The sequence below is a fragment of the Haliotis cracherodii genome, unplaced genomic scaffold (genome assembly GCF_022045235.1).
Source record: "Haliotis cracherodii isolate W230 unplaced genomic scaffold, xgHalCrac1.p SCAF_5, whole genome shotgun sequence".
NCBI lineage: Eukaryota > Metazoa > Mollusca > Gastropoda > Lepetellida > Haliotidae > Haliotis > Haliotis cracherodii.
Genome location: NW_027266308.1, coordinates 609,211 through 635,444, shown reverse-complemented (window position 1 = coordinate 635,444; position 26,234 = coordinate 609,211). Strand labels below are relative to the sequence as shown.

Here is a 26,234-nt window from a genome sequence, read left to right as displayed (position 1 = left end):
GTCAGTTGTACCCGCACTGCAATCACAAGGTTGACCGGCATAGTGGCCGTACCGTGCGCTTCCCCGAGGAGGCTAGGGAAACATGGGATTCGTGAATGAAAACCGTACCACGGAATAGCCTTGACGCCTCAACATCCACATCAAAGATTTCACTGGTTCTCTTCTCTAACGAAAGTCGATTTCAGCTCTTCTGGCGTGATGGCAGAGTTCGTATTCACCGTCGACGGGGAGAGGGACGGCACGTTGTTGCAATCAGGAGGCCGTTCCTTTCGTTGCTGATAGCGTCATGGTTTGAGCATGGTGGACAGCAGACAACGTAGTTCTCAACGGCAATTTCACGGCACAACGGGGGGACGGGTGGCATAGTCGTCTAAGGCGCAGGGATTCGCAGAGTTGCGTCCCTTGGGCACGCCAGAAACCTATGATTGTGGGTTCGAATCCCGGTTCGCCCCGATAATGTTTCTAGGTTTGTCAGCACCATACCTGTGCTCGTGGGTTTCACAGAAATGGTAAACGTCTGAGACCTGCATCACTTCGGGCTTTCTTCTCACATTAAGCTGACACGCCGTGATATGACTTGAATACTGTTAAAAGCGGCGTTAAACCCAACTCACTCACTCACTCACTCACAGAACAATGCTACGTGGATGGGGTATTTCGCCCTGGTGTTCATTGCAACAAAGCCTTTGGAACATGTTTCAGCAAGACAGCATCTGACCACACACCGCGAATCAACATGAACGGAGGGACAAGAGTGGAGGACTGGGGAGCAGCCTTGAGACGGAGGGACAAGAGTGGGGGACTGGGGAGCAGCCTTGAGACGGAGGGACAAGAGTGGGGGACTGGGGAGCAGCCTTGAGACGGAGGGACAAGAGTGGGGGACTGGGGAGCAGCCTTCACGGTATTCAGACGGAGGGAAAACAGTGGGGGACTGGGGACCAAGCCTTCACGGTATTCAGACGGAGGGACAAGAGAGGCATGGGGGACTGGGGAGCAGCCTTCATGGTATTCAGACGGAGGGACAAGAGTGGAGGACTGGGGAGGGGCCTTTACGGTATTCAGACGGAGGGACAAGAGTGGTGTAGTGGGGACCCAGATTTCATGGTATTCAGACGGAGGGACAAGAGTGGGGAACTTGGGAGCAGCCTTCATGGTATTCAGACGGAGGGACAAGAGTGGAGGACTGGGGAGCAGCCTTCACGGTATTCAGACGGAGGGACAAGATTGGAGGACTGGGGAGCAGTCTTCATGGTATTCAGACGGAGGACAAGAGTGTGGGACTGGGGAGCAGCCTCCACGGTATTCAGACGGAGGGACAAGAGTGGGGGACTGGGGAGCAGCCTTCACGGTATTCAGACGGAGGGACAAGAATGGGGGACTGGGGAGCAGCCTTCATGGTATTCAGACGGAGGGACAAGAGTGGAGGACTGGGGAGCAGTCTTCTTGGTATTCAGACGGAGGACAAGAGTGTGGCACTGGGGAGCAGCCTTCACGGTATTCAGACGGAGGGACAAGAGTGGGGGACTGGGGAGCAGCCTTCATGGTATTCAGACGGAGGGACAAGAATGGGGGACTTGGGAGCAGCCTTCACGGTATTCAGACGGAGGGACAAGAGTGGAGGACTGGGGAGGGGCCTTTACGGTATTCAGACGGAGGGACAAGAGTGGTGTAGTGGGGACCCAGATTTCATGGTATTCAGACGGAGGGACAAGAGTGGGGGACTGGGGAGCAGCCTTCATGGTATTCAGACGGAGGGACAAGATTGGAGGACTGGGGAGCAGCCTTCACGGTATTCAGACGGAGGGACAAGATTGGAGGACTGGTGAGCAGTCTTCATGGTATCTAGACGGAGGGACAAGAGCGGATGACTGGGGAGCAGCCTTCACGGTATTCAGACGGAGGGACAAGAGTGTGGGACTGGGGAGCAGCCTTCACGGTATTCAGACGGAGGGACAAGAATGGGGGACTGGAGAGCAGTCTTCACGGTATTCAGACGGAGGGACAAGAATGGGGGACTGGGGAGCAGTCTTCACGGTATTCAGACGGAGGGACAAGAATGGGGGACTGGGGAGCAGCCTTCACGGTATTCAGACGGAGGGACAAGAGTGGGGGACTGGGGAGCAGCCTTCATGGTATTCAGACGGAGGGATAAGAATGGAGGACTTAGGAGCAGCCTTCACGGTATTCAGACGGAGGGACAAGAATGGAGGACTGGTGAGCAGTCTTCACGGTATCTAGACGGAGGGACAAGAATGGGGGACTGGGGAGCAGTCTTCACGGTATTCAGACGGAGGGACAAGAGTGGAGGACTGGGGAGCAGCCTTCACGGTATTCAGACGGAGGGACAAGAGTGGGGGATTGGGGAGCAGCCTTCACCGTATTCAGACGGAGGGACAAGAGCGGATGACTGGGGAGCAGCCTTCAAGGTATTCAGAAGGAGGGACAAGAATGGAGGACTGTGGAGCAGCCTTCACGGTATTCAGACGGAGGGACAAGAGTGGAGGACTGGGGAGCAGCCTTCACGGTATTCAGACGGAGGGACAAGAGTGGAGGGGTGGGGAGCAGCCTTCAAGGTATTCAGACGGAGGGACAAGAGTGGGGGACTGGGGAGCAGCCTTCATGGTATTCAGACGGAGGGACAAGAGTTGGGTTAGTGGGGACCCAGCCTTCACGGTATTCAGACGGAGGGACAAGATCGGAGGACTGGGTAGCAGTCTTCATGGTATCTAGACGAAGTGACAAGAATGGAGGACTGGGTAGCAGCCTTCACGGTATTCAGACGGAGGGACAAGAGTGTGGGACTGGGGAGCAGTCTTCACGGTATTCAAAAGGAGGGACAAGAATGGAGGACTGGGGAGCAGCCTTCACGGTATTCAGACGGAGGGACAAGAATGGAGGATTGGGGAGCAGCCTTCACGGTATTCAAAAGGAGGGACAAGAATGGAGGACTGGGGAGCAGTCTTCATGGTATTCAGACGGAGGGATAATATGGGGGACTGGGGAGCAGCCTTCACGGTATTCAGACGGAGGGACAAGAGTGGGGGACTGGGGAGCAGCCTTCACGGTATTCAGACGGAGGGACAAGAGTGGGGGACTGGGGAGCAGTCTTCACGGTATTCAGACGGAGGGACAAGATCGGAGGACTGGGGAGCAGCCTTCACGGTATTCAGACGGAGGGACAAGAGTGGGGGACTGGGGAGCAGTCTTCATGGTATTAAGAAGGAGGGACAAGAGTGGAGGACTGGGGAGCAGCCTTCACGGTATTCAGACGGAGGGACAAGAATGGAGGACTGGGGAGCAGCTTTCACGGTATTCAGACGGAGGGACAAGAGTTGGGGACTGGGTTGCAGCCTTTACGGTATTCAGACGGAGGGACAAGAGTGGGGGACTGGGGAGCAGTCTTCATGGTATCTAGACGGAGGGACAAGAATGGAGGACTGGGGAGCAGCCTTCACGGTATTCAGACGGAAGGACAAGAGTTGAGGACTGGGGAGAGGCCTTCACGGTATTCATACGGAGGGACAAGAGTGGGAGACTGGGGAGCAGCCTTCATGGTATTCAGACGGAGGGACAAGAGTGGAGGGGTGGGGAGCAGTGATTAGTGAACCCATCCTTCATGGAATCACCACGAGATTTTAAACATTTAAACCTAATTAATCTGGCTAGATTGAAGATAGTTCCCGGATCAAGCACTGTTTATACGAAGGAAAGACACCGCTTTGGCGCCTCCCGCCGTTCAGTGGTAATAGGGATGTCTTTCGGTACTGATGAGGGGAAGTTGGTTTAACGTCGCTTCTGATATATCTAATAATTCATAATAACAATCACCATCGGCAGTGAGAATCACCAAGTTGTAGTTACGGCTGAAACCGACTGACTGTTTGGGGCTGACAGCAGAACCAGCAATGTTTAGTTCTCTCGACATCGCTAAAGTTCCACCGTTATATCCCACAATCACTGACCCCATCACATTCATCAGTCTCAATCTACAGGAAATGTCAACTACCTGACCACCCCACGGGATCGTGCAGATTCCTTGTCATATGACCAGTCTGAAATGTCGCCTCTTTTATCAGACCGAGGTGATCAAGGACGCTGTCACACTGTCTCGTCACGCAGCCTCTTATACTAATGGAACAAAAACAACATGAACTGTCCATCCTGTTGTATAACCATGGCGGCGGTGAAAATACTAACGATTCTCCTTACAGATAGCACTGTGAACTATTAAGCGCTGCTCACCGCCCGAGGACCATATCAATACTCTAGCAGCTGTGTTCTGATGCCCGGCGTGTTCCATAGGCCAAGATGATGAAATGAGTCGAGCGTGTCAAATGATCAAACAACACCGGAAGTGAGATATTAATATGACCTTAAAATTCAGTAGGTCAACACCCGAAAATAATTATATCAGGTTTCTGCTGAAACAGATTCTATAGGATGTAAAGGCCAAATAGTGATGAAAACAGAATATGAGCAATGACACCAGGTGTTCGCGAAAAGGGTAAGCATGGCTGCCTTACCGGTAGCAACCGCCTATCACAATTTGCATAAAAAGTAAGAGTTTTTTGTTGCCTAACGCTGCACCCAGTAATACTCCTGCTACGCGACGCTGGGCTGAAAACCGTCGAGTTAACAAACAATCAAGTGATTAGTATCATCAGCAATGATCCTTGGAATTATTTGGTTGTTTGTTTGTTGTTTAACGCCAAAGAACACCATCGAGCCATCATGTTGACAAGCAACGTGTCATATTTAGTCAGTTCCTCTGAATTCCATTTGATAATCGTTGCCTCCGCTGGATGCTTTGTTGTATTGAATATCCAATGACCTTTTCAAAACATTCAAATACGCCATTGTTGCAACATGTGCTTATCAACTAAAGATCCAAATTAAAAACACAACCAATTAATCATCCGTCCAACACTATCTCTTCACATAATTCCTTTACCACTAAGATCATGTGACATAAGGTGATGGCGTTTCCAAAGGCAACACCATAACATTCCTGCACCACAACGCCCTGCGTGTTCCCGACGGAATTTGAGCTGTAACCATCCCACCGACTATCGACCTCCAGCATCCCTCTCCGCATCACTGCGAGGATTGTCAGAGTGGAGGCAGCAGCGAGACAGTCGATGATTTGTTGAGTGACAACCGTCTATCTTTGTCGGGTGTTTGTTATTGGTAACTATTAGTAACGAGTTTGTCATTGCTTCGTGAGCATCCGATAATCAGCCTTCTGACAAGATACTTCTTAACTAACTGGCAACTGCAGTTGAGACGATTGTACAAGGCGACAATCAAGACATAGGTGATACGTGTGTGTTTACGTCGGCGGGTCAGGCACTAACTTATTGGAACTTTACTCTGCGAGTTCGCTTATCGTCATGGGTTTTTCGGAAGCATCCATCTACGCCAAGGTGTCCCTGCCGTGGATTATCGTCGGCTTCATATTTCATATTGTCGGCTTCCCCACAGACGCTTGGATAGACACCAACGGAGGCAATGCGGGTCTCTTCAGATCATGTGGTGACCTGCTGGGGTGTCTCACGGTCGACCAAGGAACAGGTAATTATCTTTATACCTCACTACAGTGTTATACGTCACTACAGTGTTATACCTCACTACAGCGTTATACCTCACTACAGTGTTATACCTCACTACAGTGTTATACGTCACTACAGTGTTTGACTCACTACAGTGTTATACCTCACTACAGTGTTATACCTCACTACAGTGTTATACCTCACTACAGTGTTATACGTCACTACAGTGTTTGACTCACTACAGTGTTATACCTCACTACAGTGTTATACGTCACTACAGTGTTATACCTCACTACAGTGTTATACCTCACTACAGTGTTATACGTCACTACAGTGTTATACCTCACTACAGCGTTATACCTCACTACAGTGTTATACCTCACTACAGTGTTATACGTCACTACAGTGTTATACCTCACTACGGTGTTATACCTCACTACAGTGTTATACCTCACTACAGTGTTATACGTCACTACAGTGTTATACCTCACTACAGTGTTATACCTCACTACAGTGTTATACGTCACTACAGTGTTATACCTCACTACAGTGTTATACCTCACTACAGTGTTATACGTCACTACAATGTTTGACTCACTACAGTGTTATACCTCACTACAGTGTTATACGTCACTACAGTGTTATACCTCACTACAGTGTTATACCTCACTACAGTGTTATACGTCACTACATTATCAAACATCGCTACAATGTTATACCTCACTACAGTGTTATACCTCACTACAGTGTTATACCTCACTACAGTGTTATACGCCACTACAGTGTTATACCTCACTACAGTGTTATACGCCACTACAGTGTTATACCTCACTACAGTGTTATACGCCACTACAGTGTTATACCTCACTACAGTGTTATACGTCACTACAGTGTTATACCTCACTACAGTGTTATACGCCACTACAGTGTTATACGCCACTACAGTGTTATACGTCACTACAGTGTTATACCTCACTACAGTGTTATACCACACTACAGTGTTATACGTCACTACAGTGTTATACGCCACTACAGTGTTATACCTCACTACAGTGTTATACCTCACTACAGTGTTATACGTCACTACAGTGTTATACGTCACTCTAGTGTTATACCTCACTACAGTGTTATACCTCACTACAGTGTTATACGTCACTACAGTGTTATACGTCACTACAGTGTTATACCTCACTACAGTGTTATACGTCACTACAGTGTTATACCTCACTACAGTGTTATACGCCACTACAGTGTTATACCTCACTACAGTGTTATACGTCACTACAGTGTTATACCTCACTACAGTGTTATACGCCACTACAGTGTTATACGCCACTACAGTGTTATACCTCACTACAGTGTTATACCTCACTACAGTGTTATACGTCACTACAGTGTTATACCTCACTACAGTGTTATACCTCACTACAGTGTTATACCTCACTACAGTGTTATACCTCACTACAGTGTTATACGTCACTACATTATCAAACATCGCTACAATGTTATACCTCACTACAGTGTTATACCTCACTACAATGTTATACCTCACTACAGTGTTATACGCCACTACAGTGTTATACCTCACTACAGTGTTATACGCCACTACAGTGTTATACCTCACTACAGTGTTATACGCCACTACAGTGTTATACCTCACTACAGTGTTATACGTCACTACAGTGTTATACCTCACTACAGTGTTATACCTCACTACAGTGTTATACGCCACTACAGTGTTATACGTCACTACAGTGTTATACCTCACTACAGTGTTATACCTCACTACAGTGTTATACGTCACTACAGTGTTATACGCCACTACAGTGTTATACCTCACTACAGTGTTATACCTCACTACAGTGTTATACGTCACTACAGTGTTATACGTCACTCTAGTGTTATACCTCACTACAGTGTTATACCTCACTACAGTGTTATACGTCACTACAGTGTTATACCTCACTACAGTGTTATACCTCACTACAGTGTTATACGTCACTACAGTGTTATACCTCACTACAGTGTTATACGCCACTACAGTGTTATACCTCACTACAGTGTTATACGTCACTACAGTGTTATACCTCACTACAGTGTTATACGCCACTACAGTGTTATACGCCACTACAGTGTTATACCTCACTACAGTGTTATACCTCACTACAGTGTTATACGTCACTACAGTGTTATACGTCACTGCAGTGTTATACCTCACTACAGTGTTATACGTCACTACAGTGTTATACCTCACTACAGTGTTATACGTCACTACAGTGTTATACCTCACTACAGTGTTATACGTCACTACAGTGTTATACCTCACTACAGTGTTATACCTCACTACAGTGTTATACGTCACTACAGTGTTATACGCCACTACATTATAAAACATCGCTACAATTTTATACGCCACTACATTATCAAACATCGCAACAATGTTAAACCTTGGTTGAGTATTATACTTCATTACATAATTAAACCTTGCTACATTATCAAACCTTGCAACAATGTTATACCTCATTACATCATTAAACCTTGCTTTAGTATTATACATCTTTGTATCATTAAACCTTGCTACATTATTAAACCTTGCCAGAGTATTGTACCTCATTACATCATTAAACCTTCCTACATTATTAAACCTTGCTTGAGTATTATACCTCATTACATCATTAAACCTTCCTACATTATTAAACCTTGCTAAAGTATTATACCACATTGCATCATTAAACCTTGCTACATTATTAAACCTTGCTAGAGTATTATACCTCATTACATCATTAAACCTTGCTACATTATTAAACCTTGCTAGAGTATTATACCTCATTACATCATTAAACCTTGCTACATAATTAAACCTTGCTAGAGTATTATACCTCATTACATCATTAAACCTTGCTACATTATTAAACCTTGCTAGAGTATTATACCTCATTACATCATTAAACCTTGCTACATAATTAAACCTTGCTAGAGTATTATACCTCATTACATCATTAAACCTTCCTACATTATTAAACCTTGCTAGAGTATCATACGTCACTACAATATTTTACCCAGCTACATTTTTATACCTCTCTTCAGTGGTATACGTCAACACAGATTAGCTATCTACATACGTATACACACAATGGCAAAAGTAACTGTGATCATGTTTATATTGTTATAACTGAAATATAATATCATTCGATTGTATTTTGTGATAAACTGATGTTTCATTTGTAGTAATGCTACTTTTAGTATGTCATACATAAAAAAACACGTTCTCAACAGGAATACAAATAATTGTTATCTATAATCTTCTCAGATAATAAACAGTTTTACATCAAATAACTTTAAAAGTTCTTGTGAGCGAACGTTTCAATCAATACATCGCAATCATTATCGACTCATATGCGTGGGGATACCTTAAGGCGTTTTCGTAAGTTTAAAACACATCTCTGATGTTATTCAACTTATCAAATGCTGCATTATTTTCCAAGAATTGACAGTTTGTTGTCCATTATATTATCTTGAACTAACATTTTAATCAATTTGCACACTTGGAACCAAGGAACTATTTTTTCATATTTTGACAAATGAACAAATGCAGTTTCGATATCAGCTTCAGCGACGCAATGTGACTATTACACATTTTCATATATTCTTAATATTTTTAAAAGATCCAAAAAAATAACTTATGATACTGTGTTACAGAATAAGTATGTTCATTCTTAATTTGATAAACCTTTGACGAGTAAAAGGAACAACAGATAAACATTAAATAACCTTGTTCAGGCTCAAAATTTCCTATTATTCCCGTCAGCATGTTTTAATACGTCCAAGCGATTTATAAAGTACTCGTTTGGGAGCCCAAGAAATTGAACAGAGCCCTCCAGCTTGAATAATAATTGTAAAGATCGGCTCGCAACGGAGCTTGGCGCACGTGCAACGGCGGGGAGAATATATTCCACGTGCACAATACAATGGCGGCTCATAAAGAATAAATTAATCAATTAGATTACAAAGAGATCTGGTTTATGTTTGAAATATTTTTCACAGTAGCATGTTTTGTGAAAGTGTAATGAAGGGGGATGTTTTGAGAACGGACTGATCTCACATAGAGTTCCTTATAAATAATAGGCCTCGGCACTGCTCCTGGATATTGATGTGCACAAGGTGGCACGTTACAGGTACTGTTTTGTTGGCGTATGCATGCTGCAAGTGATCAAAATAACGTCACATTGAACAGACACGCACCTTTATAGATCATACTTTACTCCTTGTCATCAGCATATGCTGTTTGACATCAGTACGGATGTAACGATCAATAGAACAATGGTAATATATCGATGACAAGTTGGGATATCGACATCTGGCATCGATAACTGCCATGTTTGATTCTCGATATGATCCATAGATGTGAACAAGACACCTTGTCTTGTCTTTATTTTCGCTTACGGTCTGAACATATTCCTAAGTTTATGTCTACACTAAACTACAAGTGGCTAACTCATTCAATCCAACATTGTCCCTGACAATGTACTGAACATAGGTCTTGGCGAGCGTGATCGGATCTGGCAACATGGCAAATGTACCTTGAATCGCTGAATTGTTTGCATATGCTAAGAAGACTAACGCAGCACCACTGCCGTCACGGGGTCACTATTGCCGTTGTCGGTATGGCCCCAACAGTCACAACTTTGTAGCATGATGCCTTCATTTCAGATGTACGCAATTACAACACTTACGAATATACAATTATTATAATATTAATATCTACACAAGTTAATACAACATGCATTTGAAGTTTCAAAAGCTGATTGTGCCCAAGGAGATTGCAGATAATGATATTCACAAGTCCATTCGTTTCTAACAACATCACAAGCATTTGTCCCTGAATCATATTTAAATAGTGATGACACCAGGTGCTCTTTTCCCCCCGGTGGCGCCGGTCTCAAAGTGAGGTGAAATGGGGTTTTAGATAATTGCACTGAAAGAGCGACGTGCGTGCGTGCGTGTGTGTGTGTGTGTGTGGCTGCTTGTACGAGTCCGTACTGATGCTGATTTTTAGTGCTAGCACACTGTGATACCATGCCGCAGTTTAACATGAATACCCCACTCAGATATGGAAGGAAGAGGATGCTCAGGTGTACCTCAAGAGTTGCAGACACCATGATTGTGTTGGTCGACTCCGATGACGTTGTTAACACCGTGGTGCTGACGTTGTGGAATAGCGACATTGTAAACACAGTGGTGCTGACGTTGTGGAATAGTAACAGTATAAACACAGCAGTGCTGACGTTGTGGAATAGTGACATTTCAAACACAGCAGTGCTGACGTTGTGGAATGGTGTCATTATAAACACCGCGGTGCTGACGTTGTGGAATAGTGACATTTCAAACACAGGAGTGCTGACGTTGTGGAATAGTGACATTTTAAACCCCGTGATACTGACGTTGTGGAATAGTGACATTATAAACACCGCAGTGCTGACGTTGTGGAATAGTGACATTTTAAACCCCGTGATGCTGACGTTGTGGAATAGTGACATATGCTGACGTTGTGGAATAGTGACATTATAAACACCGCAGTGCTGACGTTGTGGAATAGTGACATTGTAAACACCGTGGTTCTAACGTTGTCGAAAAAGCGACATTACAAACACCGTGGTGATGACGTTGTGGAATAGTGACATTATAAACCCCGTGATGCTGACGTTGTGGAATGGTGACATTATAAACTCAGCAGTGCTGACGTTGTGGAATAGTGACATTATAAACACAGCAGTGCTGACGTTGTGGAATAGTGACATTATAAACCCCGTGATGCTGACGTTGTGGAATAGTGACATTATATACCCAGTGATGCTGACGTTGTGGAATAGTGACATTATAACCACCGTGATGCTGACGTTGTGGAATAGTGACATTTTAAACACAGCAGTGCTGACGTTGTGGAATAGTGACATTATAAACACCGCAGTGCTGACGTTGTGGAATAGTGACATTATAAACACCGCAGTGCTGACGTTGTGGAATAGTGACATATGATGACGTCGTGGAATAGTGACATTATAAACACCGCAGTGCTGACGTTGTGGAATAGTGACATTGTAAACACCGTGGTTCTAACGTTGTCGAAAAAGCGACATTGCAAACACCGTGGTGATGACGTTGTGGAATAGTGACACTGTAAACACCGCCGTGATGACGTTGTAAACACCGTGATGATGACGTTATGGAATGGTGACATTATAATCCCCGTGATGACGTTGTGGAATAGTGACATTGTACACATCGCGGTGCTGACGTTGTGGAATAGTGACATTGTACACACAGTGATGACGTTGTGGAATAGTGACATTGTAAACACCGCGGTGATGACTCTGCGGAATAGTGACATTGTGAACACTGCGGTGAATACTCTGTGGAATAGTGACATTGTGAACTCCCCGGTGATGACTCTGTGGAATAGTGACATTGTAAACACCGCGTTGCTGACGTTGTGGAATAGTGACATTGTGAACACCGCGGTGATGACTCAGTGGACTAGTGACATTGCGAACTCCGCGGTGATGACTCTGTGGAATAGTGACATTGTGAACTCCGCGGTGATGACTTTGTGGAATAGTGACATTGTGAACTCCACGGTGATGACTCTGTGGAATAGTGACATTGTGAACTCCGCGGTGATGACTTTGTGGAATAGTGACATTGTGAACTCCATGGTGATGACTCTGTGGAATAGTGACATTGTACACACCGCGGTGATGACTTTGTGGAATAGTGACATTGTACACACCACGGTGATGACTTTGTGGAATAGTGACATTGTAAACACCGTGATGACTCTGTGGAATAGTGACATTGTACACACCGCGGTGATGACTTTGTGGAATAGTGACATTGTACACACTGCGGTGATGACTTTGTGGAATAGTGACATTGTAAACACCGTGGTGCTGACGTTGTGGAATAGTGACATTGTGAACTCCACGGTGATGACTCTGTGGAATAGTGACATTGTGAACTCCGCGGTGATGACGTTGTGGAATAGTGACATTGTACACACCGCGGTGATGACTTTGTGGAATAGTGACATTGTAAACACCGTGGTGCTGACGTTGTGGAATAGTGACATTGTGAACTCCACGGTGATGACGTTGTGGAATAGTGACATTGTAAACACCGCGGTGATGACTCTGTGGAATAGTGACATTGTAAACACCGTGATGATGACTTTGTGGAATAGTGACATCGTGAACTCCATGGTGATGACTCTGTGGAATAGTGACATTGTAAACACCGCGGTGATGACTTTGTGGAATAGTGACATTGTACACACCACGGTGATGACTTTGTGGAATAGTGACATTGTAAACACCGTGATGACTTTGTGGAATAGTGACATTGTACACACCGCGGTGATGACTTTGTGGAATAGTGACATTGTAAACACCGTGATGACTTTGTGGAATAGTGACATTGTACACACCACGGTGATGACTTTGTGGAATAGTGACATTGTAAACACCGTGATGACTTTGTGGAATAGTGACATTGTAAACACCGTGGTGCTGACGTTGTGGAATAGTGACATTGTACACACTGCGGTGATGACGTTGTGGAATAGTGACATTGTAAACACCGTGATGACTCTGTGGAATAGTGACATTGTAAATACCGCGGTGATGACGTTGTGGAATAGTGACATTGTAAACACCGCGGTGCTGACGTTGTGGAATAGTGACATTGTGAAATCCACGGTGATGACTTTGTGGAATAGTGACATTGTGAACTCCGCGGTGCTGACGTTGTGGAATAGTGACATTGTACACACCGCGGTGATGACTTTGTGGAATAGTGACATTGTACACACCACGGTGATGACTTTGTGGAATAGTGACATTGTAAACACCGTGATGACTCTGTGGAATAGTGACATTGTAAACACCGCGGTGATGACGTTGTGGAATAGTGACATTGTAAACACTGCGGTGCTGACGTTGTGGAATAGTGACATTGTGAACTCCACGGTGATGACTCTGTGGAATAGTGACATTGTGAACTCCGCGGTGATGACGTTGTGGAATAGTGACATTGTAAACACCGTGATGACTCTGTGGAATAGTGACATTGTACACACCGCGGTGATGACGTTGTGGAATAGTGACATTGTAAACACCGTGGTGCTGACGTTGTGGAATAGTGACATTGTGAACTCCACGGTGATGACTCTGTGGAATAGTGACATTGTGAACTCCGCGGTCCTGACGTTGTGGAATAGTGACATTGTAAACACCGTGATGACTCTGTGGAATAGTGACATTGTGAACTCCGCGGTGATGACGTTGTGGAATAGTGACATTGTACACACCGCGGTGCTGACGTTGTGGAATAGTGACATTGTAAACACCGCAGTGCTGACGTTGTGGAATAGTGATATTGTAAACACCGCGGTGCTGACGTTGTGGAATAGTGACAAACATGTGGTAAATATTATGGGGTTACCAAGACAGATTCCATAGATTGGCATCACCTCCATGTAACTTTAATGCCATTCTTTATTCAGTAGATGTATGGAAGCGTCTCCTTGGAAACGCCACAATATTGGTGCATAGCTGAACAGACTGTGTTCCTTACTTCAGATCACAAACTCGACCAGAACGCAATCAATACGTGAACGGCGAAAGGCCTGGCAAACAATTCAAATTATCTTAACTGTAAATTACCCGAAGTATCGAAAGCAACACTGAAATATCCATTGATGGAGCTATTTCGCCGATGTTATGTGATCAGAAGTTGGCATTAATGAAGAACCGTGCGGTTAACCATGCGTGACCATTTCCGCATTTGACATTGTGGAAGTTACAAGGGCGAAACGACCCATGTAATGAATAACCGCCGACTTCTGAGTCTTGTTCCAACGCCATGAACAAGGTGTAGACGTGAACTGTTATCAGGCTTGTAAAATATTCTGTCCGAAAGAAAGTAATCATCCATCATGAACGAGCAGATGAGAGGCACTGAACACAGCTTTGAAAACATGCTTCGGTTTCATCTCGGCGTGTTGATGTGGCAAGAAAGTCCGAAGTGATGCAAGAGTTTGATGTTTACAACTTTGATGAAGCACAGGACCACGGGCATGATGCTGACAAACCAAGAATCTTTTGGTCGGGATGAAATATGGATTCGAACTCAGCGGATTCTTGCACACCTTAAGGACACAACCCGCAGAGCAGATTGTGGTGCACTAGACGCTATACCTGATGAACCAATCACAGCCGAAGGGAACATATTTTTTTACTTTAAATAGTAACATCATTGCAATAATTAAGATATTACTTAAACTTCAATTTAAACAAATACCCATTTCATTAAAATACATTAACACCTAATGTCCACACAATGAACCCTAGGTCGTAATTTAGATCTCATAAGACAATGTTAAGCCCGTTACACGAAGCAATCTCAACCGACTGAAAGTTTATAAATGGTCCATATATAAATACAAATCTATAAATTAAAATATTTAATGTTTCATCGAACGATGTCATTGACCTTTTCGATCGTGATCTTAGAGCTAGAGCATAAACTAACATTCATTTGGGTAATTGTTGTACATTTCAATACCAGCTTAACTATGATATGCCCGTGAAGATGCGGGGTAGAATAGAATTCTTGTTGTAAATGGCGACGATGCTTTTTGTAAGAGGTGACTAACGGGATAGGGTGGTCAGGCTCGCTGACTTGGTTGATGCATGTCATCGTATCCCAATTGCGTAGATCGATGCACATGATGTCATTCACTAGACTGTCAGGTCCAGACTCGATTATTTACAGACCGCCGTCATATAGCTGGAATAATGCTGAGTGCAGCGTTAAACAACAAACAAACAGCTATAATGGTCATTACCTGAATATTATTTTCTTTGAAGTGATGGTATTGATCTGCGTTGAATACGGATTTGTTTACTGACAACACAGGCATGAAACACTTCATTTTTAAGACAGGTTATGTTTAAGACGCTTCTGGTATCGAAAAGGGAGAAGGAACATTTGTTTTGGACGGACAAACATTTTTAAAACATCCACCATACACAGTAAATCAGTTATTCCTTTTGGAAAAACGTGAGGACATTTTTCTCCCCAGCATTTTCGGGACCAGATTATTTTTGTACTTCAGTTGACAATGTAATTTTCTTCAACCTTCTCTGTCTCCAGCCAAAGACTGGTACAAGGTGTCTCAGGCGTTCCAGATCATCGGCTTCCTGTTCCTCGTCGCCGCCCTCATCACCGCCATCGTGTACACCGTCATCCTCAACAACAACAGGATCATGAGGCTCGTTGCTGTCGTCGTCAACAGCACATCCAGTGAGTCGGTCTGCTCAGCCATATCAGATTGCTTATTGAATATGTGAACAAATTTGTTTTAGGTCAGGACGAAAGGTCATAAAGCTAAAAAGTTTTCAAAATACGAGCAAGTAGTGTTTTACGCCGCTTTTAGCAATATTCCAGCAACATCACGGCGGGGAACACCAGAAATGGTCTTCACACATTGTTCTCATGTGGGGAATCGAACCCGAGTCTTCGACGTGACGAGCGAACACCTTAAGCACTAGGATATCCCATCACTCTCAAAATACGAAACATTAAACTAATGTCAATTAGTTATATCTTGTCCGGTACTTCCTTCATGAAAATATGATATAATAACATATCATCACCAAAGAAGCAATTCCGACTGTATATAATATCTATCGCCGTTAGTATTCATATTAATCGCTTCATATTGTTGTCCCCCGCTGCTGAAAAAGTAAGTTGCTGAAAAATCAGTATTGTTTCTAACGTCACAATGCCCTGCAACAAATGGATGGGTCTACACACAAAGCCATGTCACGTATACACGTATGACTGAACAATGCAAGAAAGGCATACCCGTGTCAGTGGAAATCAATTTTGTGTACCCGTCATACGCGGTTTGCAATAGACAATATATCTCACACAGTAACACTTGGAAACAGGATCACATGTAAATAAAAGCGATTTAACCCTTCGACAATCATAAGAATTCTCTGCAAAAAGCTAATTCCATCCTACGATACTTAAGTATTTACGTTTATAAATAAATCACCATCAAATAGTGATGATACGGGGTGTTATTGAAAAGGTACCCGTCACAAATACATGCAGAGGCAACTCAATTAGTCACCTGAAACAACTCACAACATTAATACGTCCTCCACATGTCCACCATAAAACGTTTTGAAAGCTTTACTAAGACCTTAAATGTTTAACACTGACCCAACAAACTTTGGAGCAAGAGTCGTATGACGTCCTTTACAATTACGCCTTGGGTGTCCACCATACTGCTCTAATTGTAATTAAGGCACATGTGATAGAGGTGCGTGACAGCAGCATCCTTTCAGCGCAACCTTGTTATTTCAGTCATCTTCATCTTCATCGGGTTCGTGGTGTACGCTGGGCGCTACGGAGAGGTGTGGAGCGAGACCATCTACGACCTGGGCTGGTCCTTCGCTCTGGTCGTTGTGTCCTACGTCTGTCTGTTCCTAGGATTGGTCTGTCAGTTCCTGGACATGTGCATCCCAACGTCCGAGAGCGTGCGTCTCCATAACCCTCACGCTTAGGTTGACGCCGCGACGTCGAACAACGTCATCAGTCAACGTGAAGAAACTTGAACATTTCTGAGAAATTAAACTATTTTACGTACTGATTTTACGAAAACAATCAACTCATTGAGAGAATTACATATATAAGGAACTTTATGTTATAAACAAAGATTGACGTTTGCCAGTTTACAACGTGTAAGATGGATTTCGGTCTCTGTTGTGCAACCTTCGATGTGAACGTTAACCCATTTTGTTTTAAAGACGAGTATAGTCACTTCTTAATACACCCCTGTCATTGCACCTGGCAGTTTGTCGAGACCCTGGTATTAGGACGAATGGCTTTACGTTGATCACAGCAATATGGTTTTCCCAATAGGTGCTACACTTCCACAAGATACAAGCTGTTCTGATTCCAGTCTGTCGATTCTCTGATGTGATACTGTTCTCTTCCTGTTAACACTATGCTATCACACGTGTATAGGAGCATATAGACATATCTCAACACTTAACGAATGGTATGCTGTTTCGTCATCAGTTTACGTCCCTCATTCCGCTACACGTCTACAGCAGTTCAGTGAGTGATACCTGTTAAATGATTCTTCACTAATTTGTGGGTAGTTTCACAAACATTGCCCTGTTTCTGTCGTGTATATAAAACAGTTACACCCGTAATAACTCCATGTTATCATGTGTGACGAAGGATGTATATAACTGCTCGGTATATATCGAGGAACTTTAATGATTTGGACCAGACACACACAGCACGGAGATTGTTACTTGTATATATCTGAATAAAATTATATGTTTCCCAAATAAACTCTATGTGATGTTATCAAATATAATGCTGAGTGAGTGAGTGAGTGAGTGATCAGCTAACTGAACGCTAACGTTAACCACGTGCACAAGGCTTCCCCACTCCCTGTCTCGGGTATTCTGGACGACAGAACAGTCAATGTCATTTAGGGTGATGATTGAGCGTCACTTTGGAAGAACGCAGCCAGCTTATATCAATATGATCAATTCCCCTGCACGCACACTATTTGACCTATCAATGACCCCATACAATTTAAAAGACGAGCTATTAAATCTCGTGCCAAACAGATGCTCTATTCAAACTGCAACAAACATTAAAATTAGATATCTTGTGATAACATAACAATTGAGTTTTTACACATGATTAGAATTATTATAGATGAACGGGTATTTGGATGGTTTGTTTTACGCTGCACTCAGCAATATTCCAGCTATATGACGGCTGTCTGTAAATAATCGAGTCTGGACCAGACAATCCAGTGATTGACATCATGAACATCGATCTACGCAATTGGGATCGATGACATGGATCAACCAAGTCAGCGAACCTGACCACCCGACCCCGTTAGTTGCCTTTTACGACAGGCATAGTTGCCTTTTACGGCAAGCATGGGTTGAAAACCTATTCTAACCCGGATCTTCACGGGTCGAACGGGTCGAAAAACATTAGCCCGTGTCTTATACCCCGACACGAGCAAATCTGGCTTCTGCTGCACGTGGATTTCTGGGAGACAATAAATCCCTTATACCCTGCTTCCAAGCAAAACGACGCACGCTTTTTCCGAGTTACGTGGAAGTTACGTGACACAGCGCAAACTCAGCTCAATGGAACAGCTGTTTTGTATCAATTTTGAATTCGTTTGAATTCTTTTACAATGTCATATTCAAACATGTCGGTAAGATAAATTCGTTGCAGCAGGATCACTCGGGGTACATGGGGTTTTATGTGTCCCTCGTTAGGTTTTATACCTTGGGAGGGCACGGGTGGCCCAGTCGTCTAAGGCGTCGCGATTCGCTGTGCAGAGTTGCGTCCCTTTGGTATGCCGGAAACCTATTATTCTGGGTTCGAATCCAGGTTCGCCCCGATTATGTTTCTAGGTTTGTCAGCACCATACCGTCCTCTCGGTTTCACCGAAGTGGTAAACGTCTGAGACCTGCATCACTTCGGGTTTGCCTCCTACATTAAGCTGACAAACCGCTATATAACTGTAATACTGTTGAAAGCGGCGTTAAAGCCAACTCACTCACTTATACCTCGGCTCGTGGTATAAATCTAACGCGGGACGCACAAAGCACCATGTACCCCTTGTGATCATGCTACAACTTATAGTCCATTTTATACTCACTGTATCCCACACACGGAACGTTGTCTCCACAATACCCCGGACTTAGGACATGTGTCACTCGAGACAAGTGACGTCATACATTATAATTTGAGTTTATTCACAGATTATATTAGTAGTAAGATAGATTAGACTATGTTACAACAAGCAGATCCGAACAGTGGTTTTATATACAAGGTTATAAACAGTTTATCCCAACCTCAGAGACAACGCTGATGTCATGACCGTAGCATGGTAACTGAACGCCATGTTAGTTTGTCACTAAACAAATGTGGTATCTATGTATTTTAGACAGCACTTATAAGAAGAGGATGGAAATCAATGGACCACAGAATCAGCCAGTCGCCTGGGGTGCAGCTGAGCAAGTCCTGGATCAATGTGGACTAACGCAAGGCCTGGTTCCACTGCGCGCAATCGATACCAAAACAAAAGATACCGCATCAATATTAAACTGTGTACGGACGAAAGTGTACCCGGCGATGACACGTGTTGCTGGAGACATGAGTTTAAACAGTGCTGGGGCATGCACTGATGGCGACACCACCGTCCTATATGTCTGTAGTTTGTGTCTGTCGACTGAGTCTGTCTCTCTTCAGTGTGTGTGTGTGTCGTCTGTGTCTGTCTTTCATCAGTGTCTGTGTGTGTCGTCTGTATCTTTCTCTCTTCGATGTCTGTGTGTCGTCTGTTTCTGATTCTCTTTAGTGTCTGTGTTTGTCGTCCGTGTCTGTCTCTCTTCAATGTCTGTGTGTCGTCTGTGTCTGTCTCTCTTCAATGTCTGTGTGTCGTCTGTGTCTGTCTCTCTTCAATGTCTGTGTGTGTCGCCTGTGTGTGTCTCTCTTCAATGTCTGTGTGTTGTCTGTGTCTGTCTCTCTTCAATATCTGTGTGTCGTCTGTGTCTGTCTCTCTTCAATGTCTGTGTGTGTCGTCTGTGTCTGTCTCTCTTCAATGGCTGTGTGTCGTCTGTGTCTGTCTCTCTTCAATGTCTGTGTGTGTCGCCTGTGTGTGTCTCTCTTCAATGTCTGTGTGTTGTCTGTGTCTGTCTCTCTTCAATATCTGTGTGTCGTCCGTGTCTGTCTCTCTTCAATGTCTGTGTGTGTCGTCTGTGTCTGTCTCTCTTCAATGGCTGTGTGTCGTCTGTGTCTGTCTCTCTTCAATGTCTGTGTGTGTCGTCTGTGTCTGTCTCTCTTCAATGTCTGTGTGTGTCGCCTGTGTCTGTCTCTGTTCAATGTCTGTGTGTTGTCTGTGTCTGTCTCTCTTCAATGTCTGTGTGTGTCGTCTGTGTCTGTCTCTCTTCAATGTCTGTGTGTCGTCTGTGTCTGTCTCTCTTCAATGTCTGTGTGTCGTCTGTGTACGTCTCTCTTCAATGTCTGTGTGTGTCGTATGTGTCTGTCTCTCTTCAATGTCTGTGTGTTTCGTCTGTTTCTGTCTCTCTTCAATGTCTGTGTTTTGTCTGTGTCTGTCTCTCTTCAATGTCTGTGTGTGTCGCCTGTGCCTGTCTCTCTTCAATGTCTGTGTGTGTCGTCTGTTTCTGTCTCTCTTCAATGTCTGTGTTTTGTCTGTGTCTGTCTCTCTTCAATGTCTGTGTGTTTCGTCTGTTTCTGTCTCTCTTCAATGTCTGTGTTTTGTCTGTGTCTGTCTCTCTTCAATGTCTGTGTGTGTCGCCTGTGCCTGTCTCTCTTCAATGTCTGTGTGTGTCGTCCGTGTCTGTCTCTCTTCAATGTCTGTGTGTCGTCTGTGTCCGTCTCTCTTCAATGTCTGTGTGTTGTCTGTGTCTGTCTCTCTTCAATGTCTGTGTGTCGTCTGTGTCCGTCTCTCTTCAATGTCTGTCTGTTGTCTGTGTCTGTCTCTCTTCAATGTCTGTGTGATTGCTGTGTCTGTCTCTCTTCAATGTCTGTGTGTGTCGTCTGTGTCTGTATTTTTAGAATTAGATGCAGCATGACGGCAAGCATAGTTTTTTACACTATAAGCATTCAAATACTGCATAGTAATTAATATAGGCCTTTGACAGTATAAATGAAGGCTATCTTCAATTTTCAGTTTATTTTCTTCTTAGTTACCCCAAGGCAACCGACCATGCAAATGTCTGCGCTTGTCATCATTTGAACAATAATACCTTCAGCATCCACTGGTCGTGATCTGTCGTGAAATGTCTTGGTATGTCTTGGTATGTCGTGATATGTCTTGGTATGTCTTGGTATGTGGGGGCACGGGTGGCCCAGTAGTCTAAGGCGCCGCGATTCGCTGTGCTGAGTTGCGTCCCTTGGGCACGCCAGAAACCTATGATTGTGGGTTCGAACCCCGGTTCGCCCCGATTATGTTTCAAGGTTTGTCAGCACCATATCCGTGCTCGTGGGTTTCACCGAAGTGGTAAACGTCTGAGACTTGCATCACTTCGGGCTTTTCTCCCACATTAAGCTGACACGCTGTGATATAACTGGAATACTGTTGAAAGCGGCGTTAAACCCGACTCACTCACTCAATCTTGGTATGTCTTGATATGTCTTGTTATGTCTTGGTATGTCGTGATATGTCATGATATGTCTTGGTATCTCGTGATATGTCTTGGTATGTCGTGATATGTCTTGGTATGTCGTGATATCTCATGATATGTCGTGATCTGTCGACATATGTCGTGATATGTCTTGGTATCTCGTGATATGTCTTGGTATGTCGTGATATGTCTTGGTATGTCGTGATATCTCATGATATGTCGTGATCTGTCGACATATGTCGTGATATGTCGTGGCATGTCGTAATCTGTCGTGATATGTCTTGGTATGTCGTCATATGTCAGGATATGCCGTCATATGTCGTGATCTGTGATCTGACGTTATATGTCGCCATTTATCATGATATGACGGGATATGTCGGGATCTGTCAATATACATGATGTAACATGATATGAAAAACGTGTTTAGACATGGAAATAAACTAATTCCCTCGTTATACAATTTTCTTTTACAATTCTCAGCTGGGTGTGTCCCGTTATGAGGCAAGATAATGACTTGTGAAACAGTTATTGTCAGAATCTTCTGTCAAGCATTACCTTAGGACCAAATACATGTTTGCTGTGGAGACGCCAGGTGGTGCCATGGCGATGTACTGTTGGGGCCTCTGTTTAGTTACAGCATCAGCAATGGAATTGTCTTTGCGATGTTTAAGCCCCCAATGATTAAATATTATTTCCAACGCTTAAAAAACAGCCATGGCATGGAGATCGATGAGCACACGTCAACTCGGGCGTTGATAGGCATTCAGTAACACATTATATAGTTGATGTGATTAGTGTGGAGTAAGATTGCATAGAGGGGGCACGGGAGTCGTCTTTGGTCGCCGCAATTCGCTGTGCAAAGTAGTTACCTCCTTAAGGAAGTATGACCGCAGGTTCGAATCCCGGACCAGCCCTGGGTTTGTCAGCACCCTACCCGTGCACCTGGTTTTCACCCAAACATGCATCATTCCGGCTTTCCTCCCACATGACGCTGACGTACTGTTACACCCAACTCACTCACTCATTCGTGTTATAGAAAATATTGTTTCAGCTTTGAGTTTCCTTTCAACCTTGTAAAGGGGAGGTCGGGTAGCCTGGTGATTAAAGCGTTAGCTCGTCACGCCGAAGACCCGGGTTCGATTCCCGACATGGGTACAATGTGTGAAGCCCATTTCTGGTGTCCCCCGCCGTGATATTGCTGGAATATTGCTAAAAGCGGCGTAAAACCTCACTCACTCAACCTTGTAAAGAATCAATCTCATTAAAATCAAATATTGTACTCCGAGTTGACATCTGTAGACTCACTGACTGCATAGACGGCCACGTGATCCCTCAGCGAGCCTTGACCGTCCAGTCAGAATGAATGCCTCGTGGTTTTTTCAGCCAATAAATCAGCTGTCAGTTTTTTTTAGCGATTCGGCTTTATTCTTTATGTTCCTTTGTCACTTCGATTTGAGTGAGTGAGTGAGTACTGTTTTACGCCGCTTTTAACAATATCCCAGCAATATCACGGCCGGGGTACCATAATTCAACTGAATCTCAGTAATTGAGGCGTACGTGTCTCACGTAGATCTGACGACAGAAGATCCTCACATGTTGCGTTTACTCACGTTCAATTAATTGAAAAGAGCTTGAGTGAGTGAGTGAGTATGGTTTTACGCCGCTTTTAGCAATATTCCAGCAATATCACGGCGGGGGACACCAGAAATGGGCTTCACACATTGTACCCATGTCGGGAATCCAACCCGGGTATTCGGCGTGACAAGTGAACACTTTAACCACTAGGCTAACCGTCAGCCCCTCACTTCGATGTGAACAAATGCAAACCCACACAGACCACAAATAATAATGTCTTCGATGGTACTCCCCTATATGTGTAGATGGCATGGCGCTCAGAAACGACGAATGAAGTATTCACGACAATACACTGACGCCGCTATACTTTCTATAATCGGGCTTGTCGTTTTAGCTCATTTTCGAGATACAGCAATAACATATGTCATTTTGAGTACTTCGCTAACTCTAACAAGAATTAAAAAGTCTCGACGTGAATGCCGTGACAATGTTGATAAGATCTAGTTTCCAAGACATTTACAATTAAATACACCAAATGTTTCGATTGAACATTTTAATTTCAAAAGTTATGAACCTGTAAAGATGTTGAGTTTATTGCTCCCGTTGCTGTGTCAGAAACAGGCGGTCAACTCGAATACAATGCAATATGAATCGTAACTTTGTCTAAATTCAACGGTCAAAGTTCCAAAGTGAGATTCCGAGTGGACAAGGGTCCCCATTCACCTTGTTACTTCACCTTTCAGTACAGACTGCTGCCCATGGTGCTACGTGACCTCTCAAGACCTCGGAACAGCCTACACCGATCATGAATAATATATGGCCTTATCTACAAAAGTCAATAACGTGACAAGCTAGCGTCACGGTGGTACGTAGACAGTGAGGTGCGGGCTTAATCTAACATTGAGTGAGTGAGTGAGTTGGTGAGTGAGTTGGTGGGTGAGTGGGTGAGTGAGTGAGTGGGTGAGTGAGTGAGTGAGTGAGTGAGTGGGTGAGTGAGTGAGTGAGTGAGTGAGTGAGTGAGTGATTGATTTAGTTTCACAGTTCCGCTATTTGGCTACAAGATAACGACATGAAGGGATGGACGTTTGACGTAGCAATGGAACGCTGACCAACGTGGCAGTGAAGTGATGAAGCCTCCCTCCCCGTCACTGTATCAACCAATAGCGGTCAGCAACATTCGTGTTGCACAAGTACCATAATTCAACTGTATCTCAGTAATTGTGGCGTACGTGTCTCACGTAGATCTGACGACAGAAGATGCTCACATGTTGGGTTTACTCACGTTCAATTAATTGAAAAGAGCTTGAGTGAGTGAGTATGGTTTTACGCCGCTTTTAGCAATATTCCAGCAATATCACGGCGGGGGACACCAGAAATGGGCTTCACACATTGTACCCATGTCGGGAATCGAACCCGGGTCTTCGGCGTGACGAGCCAACGCTTTAACCACTAGGGTACCCGACCGCCCCTAAAAAGAGCTTGAAGTGTACTAAGATAACATCTCAGAGATGTTAGCACGCAGCGGAGACAGGGACAATCGACTTTCACTGATCAACCCGACAGTGTACGCGAGTGAATTACGTGATCAGCCCGACCGTGTACGGCGAGTGAAGCACTTGATCAGCCCCACCGTGTACAGCGAGTGAACAACTTGATCAGCCCATCTGTGCAGAGCGAGTGAACCACTTGATCAGCCCGACCGTGTACGGCGAGAGAACCACTTAATCAGCCCCACCATGTACAGCGAGTGAACCACTTAATCAGCCCCACCGTGTACAGCGAGAGAACCACTTAATCAGCCCGTCTGTGTACGGCGAGTGAACCACTTAATCAGCCCCACCATGTACAGCGAGAGAACCACTTACTCAGCCCCACCGTGTACGGCGAGAGAACCACTTAATCAGCCCGTCTGTGTACGGCGAGTGAACCACTTAATCAGCCCCACCGTTTACAGCGAGTGAACCACTTAATCAGCCCCACCATGTACAGCGAGAGAACCACTTACTCAGCCCCACCGTGTACAGCGAGTGAACCACTTGATCAGCCCCACCGTGTACAGCGAGTGAACCACTTAATCAGCCCCACCATGTACAGCGAGAGAACCACTTAATCAGCCCCACCGTGTACAGCGAGAGAACCACTTAATCAGCCCCACCGTGTACAGCGAGTGAACAACTTGATCAGCCCATCTGTTTAGAAGTTTATAATTTGTTTTGTAGGCCATGTACATACACAATTGATGCAACAATATCATACATATATGACAATTAGGTGGTAGATGACACAATATACTTACTATCAAGTGCATATTTACATTTCAGAGCTTCTTTAACGAACTTAGCACATTTGTTAAGGATTGACACATCATTAGAAGTCAGTAATTTTTTAAATTTACAAATGTTTGATGAAATATGCCACTTCGGTATGTACTTATTTCTCAACAATACATGTGCCTCGAAATCAAATATGAAATGAAGTTCATCTTCAATGTTATTAGTATTACACATCCTACAAGTTCGATGAACAGTTATAGCTTCTTTACATCTGATATTACAACGCAACGGCAGTTCATGCAATCTCAACAAACATATATATCTTCTTAATTCCCTGACATAGATGTTTGTAACATAATATTCAACCGTCAGCAATGACTTAATATACTTATAATGTGCAAGTCGTTTTGAATCATTGATAATACTAAAAATGTTTTGTTTTCCACAATCTTCTAATCTCTGTCTGGACATCGAGGGGGCACGGGTGGCCCACTCGTCTCAGGCGCCGCGATTCGCTGTGCAGAGTTGCGTCCCCTGGACACGCCAGAAACCTATGTTTGTGGGTTCGCCCCGAT

The 26,234-nt window shown here is 44.3% G+C and overlaps 1 protein-coding gene across 1 annotated transcript; it reads left to right on the top strand.

The window, feature by feature from the left end:
* The first annotated feature begins 5,160 nt into the window (after positions 1–5,160).
* On the top strand, positions 5,161–17,926 carry LOC139443221 (uncharacterized). Its single transcript, XM_071224194.1, has 3 exons — positions 5,161–5,571; positions 15,759–15,908; positions 16,983–17,926. The coding sequence occupies exons 1-3, from the start codon at positions 5,391–5,393 to the stop codon at positions 17,180–17,182; spliced, it is 531 nt and encodes a 176-aa protein (XP_071080295.1). The 5' UTR covers positions 5,161–5,390; the 3' UTR covers positions 17,183–17,926.
* The last annotated feature ends 8,308 nt before the right edge of the window (positions 17,927–26,234 follow it).